The sequence below is a fragment of the Somniosus microcephalus genome, chromosome 1 (genome assembly GCF_052327205.1).
Source record: "Somniosus microcephalus isolate GS21.2 chromosome 1, FLI_Smic_1.0, whole genome shotgun sequence".
Lineage (NCBI taxonomy): Eukaryota > Metazoa > Chordata > Chondrichthyes > Squaliformes > Somniosidae > Somniosus > Somniosus microcephalus.
The window spans coordinates 257,042,620-257,055,479 of record NC_140987.1 but is presented as its reverse complement, the minus strand read 5'-3'; the positions used below and the strand labels follow the sequence as shown (position 1 = coordinate 257,055,479).

Genomic DNA, 12,860 nt, shown 5'->3' with positions numbered 1-12,860 from the left:
AATATAGTGCCTTTCACGACCACAGGACATCCCAAGGTGCTTTACAGCCAATGAAGTGTAGTCACTGTTGTAATGTAGGAAACGTGACAATTGTGCACAGCAAGCTCCCACAAACAGCACTGTAATAATGAACAGAGAATCTGTTTTAGTGATGCTGGTTGAGGGATAAACATTAGCCAGGACACCAGGGATAACTCCCTTGCTCTTCTTTGAAATAGTGCCACGGGATCTTTTTCATCCACCTGAGAGGGCAGACGAGTGTCAGTCTAGATTTTTGTGCTCAAGTCTCTGGAGTGGAACTTGAACCCACAACCTTCTGACTCGGAGGCGAGAGTGCTACCCACTGAGTCACAGAGTGTTCCAGATTTCCTCCACTATTTCCTCTGGTGGGGGGAGTCTAGAACAAGGGAGCAAAACCTTAAAATTAGAGCTAGGCTGTACATTGATGATGTCATGAAGCACTTCTTCACACAAAGGGTAGTGGAAATCTGGAACCGGCTCCTCCCAAAAGGTGCCGTTTCCTGCTCTCGCCCCGAACTAGACAATTTCATTCACTTTGCTTCCAATTTCCACCCTTCCCTCACCTTCACATGGTCCATCTCTGACTCTTCCCTTCCCTTCCTCGACTTCTCCTTCTCCATCTCTGGGGATAGGTTATCGACCAATATTCACTACAAGCCCACTGACTCCCACAGCTACCTGAACTACACTTCCTCCCACCCCGCCTCCTGTAAGGACTCTATTCCATTCTCCCAGTTTCTCCGTCTCCGCCGTATCTGCTCTGACGATGCCACCTTCCACACCAGTGCTTCCGACGTGTCTTCCTTTTTCCGCAACCGAGGATTCCCCTCTACCGTGGTTGACACGGCCGTCGACCATGTCCGTTCTATCTCCCGCACTTCTGCCCTCACCCCTCCCTCCCGGAACCACGATAGGGTTCCCCTTGTCCTCACCTTTCACCCCACCAGCCTCCACATTCAACGGATCATCCTCTGCCATTTCCGCTACCTCCAAAATGATCCCACCACCAAATGCATCTTCTCCTCCCCTCCCCTTTCAGCATTCCGTAGGGACCGCTCCCTCCGAGACCCCCTAGTCCACTCCTCTATCACCCCCAACAGCCCTTCGCCTGGCACCTTCCCGTGCAAGCGCAGGAGATGTAACACCTGCCCCTATACCTCCCCCCTTCCCACTGTCCAGGGCCCCAAACACCCCTTCCAGGTGAAACAGCGATTTACTTGTACTTCTCGCAATCTAGTATACTGTATTCGCTGCTCACGATGTGGTCTCCTCTACATTGGGGAGACCAAACGCAGATTGGGCGACCGCTTTGCGGAACACCTCCGTTCAGTCCGTAAGGGTGACCCCGAGCTTCCGGTCGCCTGTCATTTTAATTCACCGCTCCATTCCCACTCGGACCTCACAGTCCTTGGCCTCTTGCATTGTTCCACGGAAGCTCAACGTAAACTCGAGGAACAGCACCTCATCTTCCGATTAGGCACTTTACAGTCTTCCGGACTCAATATCGAGTTCAACAATTTCAGATCATAACCTTGGCCCGTGTTACATTTTTATTTTTATTTTTTTTCCACCCCTTTGTTTTGGGTCTTCCCTTTCCCCCCCCCCCCCCCCCCCCTTTTCCTTTTTTCCCTCTCTCTCCCACATGGCAGCTGTCTCTCATCTTGCCAGTACACTTCACACCTAATCTCAGCCATCTTTTGTCTCCACGGGCCTATTACCATGTCGTCTGGTTTTGAATACCCTCTTTACTTCTTTTGTTCTATCGCAGCCCTGCCTTCGATCTATTTTATTTCCTTTCCAGTTTTGAAAAAGGGTTTCGACCCGAAACGTCAACTCTAATTTCTCTCCACAGATGTTGCCTGGCCTGCTGAGTTTTTCCAGCATTTTCTGTTGTTATTGCCAGCATCTGCAGTATTTTGCTATCCTCCCAAAAGTTGTTGAGGCTGGGGGGGTCGATTGGAAAATGTCAAAACTGAGTGATAGATTTTTGTTAGGCAAGGGGTATGAAGGGTTACGGAATCAAGGCAGGTGGCTGGTATTAAGTTACAGATCAGCCATGATCTAATTGAGTGGCGGAACAGGCTGGAGGCGCTGAATGGCCTCCTCCTGTTCCGATGTTGTTGAGTATCACATAGTTTTGCATTTGTCCGTAAGAAAGTGTTTCCGTTTCCAGATCAATTATTTTACTGGGTTCAAAAGACACAATAAGTGGGGACGTTAACGCCATTTCTGAAAAGCTGGTACCACTGGGCACGGCAAAACCCGCACAGCTTCACAAAAAAGGTACGTGTCTTTAGTTCGTCTGTAACTTTATATACCTTTTTATAAGTAGCATACCAGGCTCTCAATGTATTGAGTACATAATATAAATATATATTTTCACGGCACGTGGGAGTCGTTGACAAGGCAAGCATTTATTGCCCATGAGAAGGTGGTGGTGAGCCACCTTCTTGAACCGCTGCAGTCCGTGTGGTGAAGGTACTCCAGTAGCGCTGTTAGGGAGGGAGTTCCAGGATTTTGACCCAGCGACGATGAAGGACCGGCGATATACTTCTAAGTCAGGATGGTGTGCGACTTGGAGATAATGATGTTCCCATGCACCTGCTACCCTTGTCCTAGGTGGTGGAGGTCGTGGGATTGGAAGGTGCTGTCGAAGAAGCCTTAGCGAGTTGCACTATTCTCTTGTTAGTTACAACTAGGCTAATCCACTGTTGAGTTTTATCAATTGTACACTTTTTCGTTCTGCATTTTAAATGAAATCACTATAACAAAACGTCAATGAGTGGAATGGAAACTTCCCACGGTAATGTTAATTACAGCGGGATAGATTTCCTGGTGCTCAGGTTTTGCGATTTGGTCTGCTTTGAGCTTGTACTCGCTTGAAACAGGAATGCCGGGTTCACTGAATCTTCCCAGTTCAGCCCTAATTAGATAAACAGAGTGAGCTTCTGCCTTAGTTTGTACCACGCCATCCTGCAAAGAGGTGGTAACCTTGGTATGTTGTTATTCAAAAACGACTTGAAAGAATTCTTATTTCCTTTCACGACCCTCAGGGCATCCCAGAGCACTTTATAGCCAATTAAGTACTTTAAGTGTAGGAAACACGGTAAGCTCCCACAAGCAGCAATGTGATAACGACCAGATAATTTTTTTTAATGGTGTAGGTTGAGGGATAAAATATTTTCCATAACACTAGGGAGAATTCCCCCTGCTCTTCTTTGAAATAGTGGCCATAGGATCTTTTACATCCTGAGAGGGTATATGGGGCCTCGGTTTAACATCCCATCCAAAAGATGGCACCTCCCCCAGTGCAGCACAGGAGTGTCAATCTTCTGATTGAGAGGAAAGAATGTTAGCCACTGAGCTACAGCTTATACCGAACTCAATGTTGTGTCCAACCTCAATCTCTTCCCCTGCCCTGAGCATTGCCACAGTAGCTTTTAAACGTTTTCTGAAGAACACTGCCTGTGTGTGTTGGCTGGCGCACATGGTGTTAGTAATAGATTGTATTAAAAATTCAAATGGATTAAATGGTTCAGCACATCTTCCTAATATTTGGCATTAGTGATTTGCATAAAACCATTATTTGCAATTGTAAATTGAGTGCTAGCTAAATGGCATTCGAGGATTTCAAGATGTGCACTAGATCTTATGAAAGGACAAGTGCCATTAATTTTGTGATGGTATGAGTGAATACTTGACAACCAAAGTGGGAAACAGAACATATATTGATTAATATAATCACATGATTTTAATCACACACTCAAGTGGGAATTATGCCTCCGGCCTGAATGTGTTGATCCCTGAAAACAAGGAATAGAAGCCAATGCTGTATTTCGGGCAACTGCTCTTAGCAATAAAACCTGAATGAACTCCTCGCTCATACTCCGCAAGATATATGACCGAGGTATACTGGAGCACTTTCAAGGCTGTAATCTCATCCAAGGATTCAAATGGCAGATGTAAACCACGAAAGGTTTGACGTTCTGATTTTTGATGCAATTTTAAATCCATTCAATTAAATTACTGCCATGTATATACTCCCCACTGTCTGTGGTCTTGAGCAGCACTAACTGCACTAGAATTAATTTACAAACCTATCAGATCTCATGGTATTGCTTGTGGGTAATCTGGGGCACAGTTTTGCTGCTAACCTAGCTTGTTCCTTTTTAAGACCACTGCTGCAATCAGTTCCCTTCTTATAACTGTCCCTACATTTCCAATCTCATTAGAATCGTACAGCAACCAAAGGCGGCCATTCAGCCCATTGTGCCGGCTCTTTGAAAGAACTATCCAATTAGTCCCACTCCCCCTGCTCTTTCCTCACAGCCCTGCACATTTTTCTCCTTCAAGTATTTATCCAATTCCCTTTTGAAAGTTACTATTGAATCTACTTCCACCGCCCTTTCAGGCAGAGCATTCCAGATCACAACAACTTACTGCATAAAAAAAATTCTCCTCCTCTTCCCACCCTCTGGTCACTGCCCCTCCTGCCGCTGGAAACAGTTTCTCCTTATTTACTCTATCGAAACCCACCAAATCTCTCATTCTTTCCATATTTTCTAAGTCTGCACAATTTGAACCTCGTACACAAGTGGACCCAGTATTCTAGTTGCACGATTTGTAAAATGTATAGATGGGATTCCTTTGTTTTTGATTCTATGTGCGACTCTATTCGATTGCTTATAGTCCTAATTTACAGATCTTTGACTCGTGTACACTGCACACCTGCAAAGGTTTTAAGAGCCGTAACTCGTGCATAAGACACGAATCGACTCCTGCTTTGCTTCAGCTATGCACATTTAGTAAAAAAAAAATCAAATGAGCCAAACCCAATTTCCCAAAAAACAAAAGTATCGGGTTTATTTTTCCAAGTTTAGTTGGTTGAAAGAGCACCAATCAAAATTCTCTGCTTTACTTAACATTTACAGTATTTCCTCAGAACTATACAGAGAACTATTCATGTTTGTACACTGCCTGCGTGACAGTATCCTCTTTATTTTTTTGCAGAGAGCATTGCTTTCTTTGGATATAAAGGGGAATCTAACCCGTCGTGGACTAGGCTCTACAGCAGCCCTGCTGGGCAGGGCCTGCCTCTCTTGGAGAAGTACATTCCCCTACAACTGGAAGACTATGGCTGCACTAAGGTTACCGAACCCCAAAGGAAGGAGCTGGAACTTTTACAGAAAGCTTTACAGTGAATATCAATCTGAATAAATGTGACCTAACTTATTCTATTTATGCTGGTATAAGAGTCTCTCTTTTTCCACCCCTCCCAAGTACATTATTCCTTTTTCCATAATATATATATCTAACCTTTCTTAAAATAAAGATACAATACAATGTGTTGTGCTGTGTTCCTGGAATGAGTTAGTATAGTTTTTACAGAAATATTAGGCTTTTGAAATCTGTTGTGTTTATCTCCGTGTAGAGCTGGGTGGATTACGTTACTTTAGATCCTTAACTAGTTTACGTAGTTTTCTGCTGATGCTAATTGAAGAATTCATGCTAGAGAAGTGTGTGGGAGGGGCATAGCCGCATGGACCAATTATTAGGAATTAATATGGCCCCAAAACTAGGGGAGGAACTTCTTTACCCGGGGAGTGGTGCGAATGTGGAAGTCGCTAGCACAAGTTGAGGTGAATAGCATAGATGCATTTAAGGAGAAGCTAGATAAGTACATGAGGGAGAAAGGAATAGAAGGATATGCTGATAGGGTTAGATGAAGAGGGGGTGGGAGGAGGCTACTGTGGAGCATAAACACCGGCATAGGCCAGTTGGGCCGAATGGCCCGTTTCTGTGCTGTTCTACGAGTCAAGTGGATTCAGCAAGGAGCACAAGGAATTAACTGAGGTGCATGCTGCAAGTGTAAAATATAAAATGGCCGATTTCAAAGCAATAATAAGTAGTGAGCTAATTAATATAATGGGAGTAATAGGAAGCCTAGCTGAAGGAAGAGGATGAGCCATGACCAATTGCAGGGCTGTGTGCGCGTCGGGTAGGAAAGAAAGAAGTGAGTTGCACTTTACACCATGGAAGATTTATGGGTTGCCGAGATGAAGGGACTGGGCATTGTCTTTGAAGATAGAAAAGGAAGTTAAGTTGAAATATGTTACTGTCCACCACAAAATAGCTATGGAAATCGAAGGTGGCAGTGAGGGAATTTGCAGAGTTCATTGGAATTGGGTACTGTCCCCATGGATTGGAACATATCAAATACGTCACCGAGTTTTGTTTTTTAAAAATGGCTAATGGATTATCTTCAAACTACATCCAAGAGTCTTACCTTGATTGTAGGAACAGAATAAATGATCAGCTGGAAGGACTGTGTCTGATTAGAGAGTGGGTTCAGAAGAGGCAGGTTGTGCCTGTTCTTTGGGAACATCCAGAAAAAATGCTGTAGCACTCTATACAGATCTTAACTCAACGCCACAGGAGATTGACTAGTATCTATAAAGGATTAAAATCACACACACACACACTTTGATTTCTGTTTCAGGCCCTTTTTTCTGGTATTCTAAAAAGACTTGCATTTATAAAGCACCTTTCACAACCTCAGGATGTCCCAAAGTGCTTTATGGCCAATGAAGTACTTTTGAACTGTTGTAGGAAATGTAGAAAAAAATCCAAAGTTGCCTCTTCAAATTATATTTGCACACAGCAAGGTCCCACAAATAGCAATGTGACAATGACCAGATCATTTTTTTTATATAGTCATGTTGGTTGAAGGCTAAATATTGGCCAGAACTCCGGGGAGAACTCCCCTGCTGTCCTTCAGAACTCCGGGGAGAACTCCCCTGCTGTCCTTCAGAACTCCGGGGAGAACTCCCCTGCTGTCCTTCAGAACTCCGGAGAGAACTCCCCTGCTGTCCTTCAGAACTCCGGGGAGAACTCCCCTGCTGTCCTTCAGAACTCCGGGGAGAACTCCCCTGCTGTCCTTCAGAACTCCGGGGAGAACTCCCCTGCTGTCCTTCAGAATAGTGCCATGGGATCTTTTACATCCACCCAAGAGGGCAGACGGGGCTTCAGTTCAACATTTCATCCGAAAGACGGCACCTCTGATATTGTAGCACTCCTTCGGTACTGCACTGGGAGTGTCAACCTAGATTTTGTGCTCAAGTCTCGAACATAATATAAGAAATAGGAGCAGGCGAAGGCCATATGGCTGATAGAGTTTGCCCCGCCATGCAATAAGATCATGGTTGAACTTCTACATCAATTCCACTTTCTTGCCTTATCCTCATATCTCTATCTCAGCCTTGAATATACTCAACAACTGAGCATCCAAAGATTCACAACCCTCTGAAGAAATTTCTCATCTCAGTCCTAAATTGCCAGCCTCTTATCCTGACGCACTGACTCCCAGTTCTAGACTTTCCAGCCAGGGATTTGAACCTAGAACCTTTTGACAGAGACTAGCGTGCACTGAGCCACAGCTGACACCAATACAGATTCAGATCATATGTGATCAAGTCATCATACACAACATACATGTGCCCACACACCTAAATATCTCATGGCCTTGCTCACTAAGTTGAAGGAAATAGTATTTTACACAGGGGTTGTACAATGTACCTCAATGTTTATGATTGCTGTGTGGCAGTAGTCATGCATGAAATAAATCATTCTCACTCACTTCCTGGAATTCTCCCCTACATTCTTAGTCTTCCACCTTTATTCCCCTCACGCTTTTCTCATGGCGCCTGTACTACTCTGCCCAATTTTCTTTAATAGTTGTCTTACTCTATTAGTTCAAGTCTCTCACGGTCGTTTTCCAGTGGGGTTTTTAACTCTTCCTATGGAGCGAGCAGACAGGCAGGGAAGCATGTGGAACTTTGCAGTCTATCCCAACCTATCTCGAGACATTTCTCAGCCCAGCTTTTCCTGCCCCCTAGTCTCCGTTGCAATCCCAACAGCTGTATTTGGAGCACTTGATTTTTCCAATTGTTAAGCTGTCGGGTGGGCAATTAACAACTCTCCATGGGAGAGGAGGGGTGGAGCAAGTTCCTACCTTAACTGCTCAGGGGTGAGCACCATCCTCCAGTGTGTTCTTGTTAGCGCTGCTGTGTAAAGCAAAAAATGCCCAACTCCAACACCAGATTCAGACAATCTGAAACCAGATATTACATTAATTGTGGGAATTGGAATATAAATCATATGCAGAAGAATGGAAACACCGCTTCAGAGATGTTATTCTTCAATGCCCTGAGTGGTTCCCTCTTTTAAAAGAACTGAATATGTATATAATGAATAAGCTTCATCAATTCTTTCCCATCAGCGATTGATTTGCATAGACAAAGGAAAACAACTTGGAATGGGTCCAAACCTGTCAGTGTAACCATATTACTGTTTATGTAGTTACCATGGCTGATCTGTAGCTTAACTCCATCTACCCACCTTGGTTCCATAACCCTTAACACCCTTGCTTAACAAAAATCCATTAATTTCAGTTTTGAAATTTTCAATTGACCCCCAGCCCTGTGGGGAGTTCCAGATTTCCACTGTGTGTGAAGAAGTGCTTCCTGACATCACCCCTGAACGGCCTAGCTCTAATTTTAAGGTTCTGCCCCCTTGTTCTGGACTCCTCCCAACCCCCCAGAGGAAATAGTTTCTCTCTATCTATCCTATCAACTCCTTTGATCATCTTAACCACCTCAATTAGATCACCTTTGAATCATTAATGACTGGAATTATAATCGTCTTTAAACACTGGGACAAATGCACATCAAGAGCCTGAATATTGTAAACATTCGCCTATGAATGATGACAGCTGTGCTGCAGAAAAAACTTGCCAGTCTTAATCTCATCAGATATCTTGGTGCAACGTTTATTGAATTTTACAGTAATCTAGTCAACTGAGCTGATTTTAGGCTCTGGAATTCTCCCCCCCTCCCCCGTTCAACACCTCTTTTCAGGCTCTGTTTAAAACAGCCTCCGTGACCCTCATTTATCCTAATATCTCACATGGTTCGGTGTCAAATATTTGTCCAAGAACCCTCCTGTGAAGTGCCTTGGGACATTTTACTATGTTAAAGGCATTATATAAATGCAAGTTTTTGCTTGCATGCAGATTTGGGAAATACAGCTTTACTCCCCTATCCATTCAAAGCATCTAAATCTTGCAAAGGTGATGGAGAAACTTGCGAGATCAGGCGTTGATTTTGGCCGTGAGCAGAACCACTACAGAAATTAATTTCCCCCCAGATTTATAATCTAATAGAAGATTGTGATTAATCACAAAAGGAGGTCATTTAAGAAATTGACAACTACACGATTATTCCAGCAACAGTCCTCTATGTTACAGTATATTCACAACCTGGAGACTCGTACCAAATCATCACCATTGAAATGAACAGAGGAACACTCCGATCGATCAGTGTAAACAATTGCCTTCTTGCGTTTGTACCACTCTTCAAGAACGTTAGTAAACTGGCCTGAAACTAACAGGATGCGCACACATTAGGAAGCAAAGCAAGAGTGAATCACTGCGTTTAGGGAGTTCCTCCAGAATCTGATCTTGCTTCCTGGGGTTAAATGGCTATGGAAACAGTTAACGCTATTGCATAATGATGTGGGTGCAATGACATCACAACCCGGGCGCGCACCAACATTTACATAAAGTAGGCAATCTTTTCTTCAACCATGCTTCCAGGTATTTACAGAGAATTTTTCAGCACAGAAACAGGCCATTCAGCCCAACTGGTCTATGCTGGTGTTTATGCTCCACATGAGCCTCCTCCCACCTTCAACAAACCCCATCAGTGTATCCTGCTATTCCTTCCCCCCCGCCCCATGTGTTTATCTAGCTTCCCCTTAAGCATGTTGAGATAGTCTGAAAAATCCAGATTTTTAAAAATTATTTTTTTGAATATAGAGATGAATCAAAATGATGAACATATCAAAACTTCAGGAATTCAAAAATGGCACTTGATTCTATAAGATTGGCAGCTGATGGGTCTGTGCTATTTGTGTGTTATGTGAGAACATAAGAAACATTAACAATGCTGAATATAGCTTTATAATTTTCAGTTACAGTTAGATTAAAATATTTCTTCAAATAAATAGTATTAATCAAATAGTATTAAAGCTCCACAAGAAAGACTTGCATTTATATAGGGCCTTTCATGACCTGCAGACGTCCCAAAGCGCTTTACAGCCAATGAAGTATTTTTGAAGAGTAGTCACTGTTGTAATGTAGGAAACGCAGCAAGCAATTTGCGCACAGCAAGCTCTCACAAACAGCAATGTGATAATGACCAGATAAACTTTTTCTGTTATGTTGATTGACGGATAAATATTGGCCAGAACACCGGGGAGAACTCCCCTGCTTTTCTTCGAAATTGTGCCGTGGGATCTGTTACGTCCTCTTGAGAGGGCAGACGTCTCATCCGAAAGACGCCACGTCTGACAGTGCAGCACTCCCTCAGCACTGCACTGGAGTGTCAGCTTAGATTTTTGTCAAAAGAATATTTAGAAATGTCTCTGCCAATTTGCACTCAGCAGCTTTAAGATGCTTCTGTAGTTATGACAGGCAAATAAATACCTTTCAATCAATCAGTCAACACATGGGACAAAATAGCAGTACATCAAGCTGTCAAATCGATATACTGTGTATGGAACAATTTCAGCAGCTAACAGTATAAGCAATTCAAAAGATTTTTTGCATTGTTCCAATTAATTCTACAATGCCTTTTTTCTTTAATTTTATTTTTGCCTTCTTGGTTTGTCTCGTTCCCTTTCTCTGTTCTTCTGAACTCAAACTGCAAAAAAATCATTTACACTGTGGTTTACGATATGTGCGGGTATGACCACACCCCAACCCCGGACTTGAGCAGCTTGAGTGTGATCTTGGTTTAAACCCTCACTTCAGCACCGCAGAAACTGCTTCACTACAAAGCTGAGGCTAGTGCCTGACTGCACCCCAAGAAGCACTTTAGTTCTCAGTTGACATCTTGACAGCATATTTAGCTCACCAAATAGCGTGTTCTGCTGTCTGTTAAAGTTATAGACATTTTGGACACTGCCGACTGCATCAAGAGGCCAAACTCTGTTGAACCAACTAGGTTGGGATGAATTGTTGAAAGCAAAGTTTTGCCCCATTCGAACATATAACCGTGGCTCAGTTGGTAGCACTCTTGCCCGAGTCAGATAGTGGTAGATTCGAGTCTCACTCCAGAGACTTCAGCACAAATCTAGGTTAACACTCCTAGTGCAATACCGAGGGAGTGCTGCACTGTCCCAGGTGCCGTCTTTCGGATGAGACGTTAAACCAAGGCCCGTCTGTTGTCTCAGGAGGACGCAAAAGATCCCACGGCACTATTTTGAAGAGCAGGGGAGTTCTCCCCGGTGTCCTGGCCAATAATGATCCCTCAACCCACACCAGATGATCTGGTCATCATCACATTGCTGTTTGTGGGAGCTTGCTATGTACAAATCGGCTGCCCGTTTCCTTCAAAAAAAAGTACTAGGCTAGGCCAATTGAACGCTTTGGGACATCCTGAAAGGCGCTATATAAACGCAAGTCTTGCTTTTCAGGGAAATCAGGTTTTTCCTTTTATACAATGAAGTGGGCAGTGTCAGTACAAGAGTACAGTGTTAGCTGAATGGTTTGGACACATGATACAAAATCTCATCAAATTTCATGGAGTTCAATGAAGCAAGGGCCAATACCAAGATCACTTTTTAATTAACATTCAGTAACAGTAATAAAAATCCATTAAACATGTTTTTTTACACTACAAAATTTTGAAAGTGAAATGCTTTTACACATCCAGGCTCTTCATAGCCTACTGAATTATCACTGGTTGGGGCTAAATGCAGTTTATGAAACATTTATACTGACGGCAGTGCAGTTAATCAAAGTACTGAGCCACAAAGTGGTAGAACGGAGGTTCTTGCCGAGATTACTCCACACACTGCGTTCCAAGTCTCAGCCATGCTGTTGTAGGAAAGGACAGAGCTGAGGTACCTCCTCGGAATGACGGACAATCACCCCAGGGCTCGTCTTGAGCACCTCTCATAACAGCCAACTTGAGAAGCCTTGGAAGGACCAGCATATCTGACCACATGCACTCCTCCTCAGCTAGGGAATGTTGTGAGGTATAGTGAGACCCAAGCACAAGGGGAGGGCAGAAATCATCCTGAAAGGAGCATTGTTTTATGGTGACAGGACAGAAAGGCCAAGCTGTTGAGCAACTTAAGCTATAAAAGGCCCCCTTTACAGCATTTACTGGTCAGTAGTCATTGATTAACTCAACAAAGGAGTCCTGTTGCGAGAAATAGGTCAAACTGGACTTAAAAGTTTGAAACTTGTGCCTCGTTTTAAAAAAATGATTGCTCTTGAAGTGAAGACTTTTATGGCTGGGACCTTGCAGTAATAATACTGACCAATCAACAATTGGGCTTAAAAATACAATGTAAACATCAACAGGTTTCTGCAAAGACACGCTCAGTTTTGGTTTCTGTCTAGCTTTGATAAGTCCCTGAAATGCCGCAAGAGCTTTTCCTCGCTGGTCTTAAACTGGTTGCAGTCGGTGACACTATAGTCTGTCAGGAGAACAAATTCATCAGCTTAAACCCAAAGAGGCTCTTTTTCTTCTGTTCTGTACAGAGTTTCTTGAAACAGTCCAGCACAGATTTGTTGCAGTAATTGAAGAACGTTTGCTCTGCTCTTTGAAGAATGCTGTTCAAGTTCAGCGCTCCCTGCAAGCTAAAGGTACACAGTGTGCGGTGTAACAGAAATAATAAACAAGTGCACTATAATTATAAAAACCAAGACACCGCTCAGGGTGTGGCCTGCTGGCATACCCGTCGGCCGGTGTGGCCTGCTGGCATACCCG

The 12,860-nt window shown here is 43.6% G+C and overlaps 2 protein-coding genes across 7 annotated transcripts in view; one reads left to right on the top strand and one right to left on the bottom strand.

The window, feature by feature from the left end:
* Nucleotides 1-12,860, bottom strand: part of LOC147124738 (TBC1 domain family member 15) — a 100,045-nt gene that overhangs the window by 7,184 nt on the left and 80,001 nt on the right. For 2 of the 4 annotated variants that reach the window (XM_085992457.1, XM_085992463.1), the window contains one exon: nt 11,689-12,730. The exons of 1 other annotated variant lie outside the window; for it this stretch is intronic. In XM_085992457.1, the coding sequence (XP_085848583.1) occupies nt 12,571-12,730 (160 nt within the window). In that variant the 3' untranslated portion in view covers nt 11,689-12,570. Of the gene's footprint in view, nt 1-11,688; nt 12,731-12,860 lie in introns of those variants that run through there. One more of the 4 variants, XM_085992478.1, reaches the window with a different exon arrangement.
* The window catches only part of LOC147124739 (cell surface hyaluronidase-like), a 79,577-nt gene that overhangs the window by 52,067 nt on the left and 14,650 nt on the right, over nt 1-12,860 (top strand). The window contains exons 15-17 of one of the 3 annotated variants that reach the window (XM_085992407.1): nt 2,195-2,304; nt 5,032-5,218; nt 12,632-12,717. In XM_085992407.1, the coding sequence (XP_085848533.1) occupies nt 2,195-2,304; nt 5,032-5,218; nt 12,632-12,641 (307 nt within the window). In that variant the 3' untranslated portion in view covers nt 12,642-12,717. Of the gene's footprint in view, nt 1-2,194; nt 2,305-5,031; nt 5,261-12,631; nt 12,718-12,860 lie in introns of those variants that run through there. The other 2 variants (XM_085992398.1, XM_085992417.1) reach the window with 2 other exon arrangements.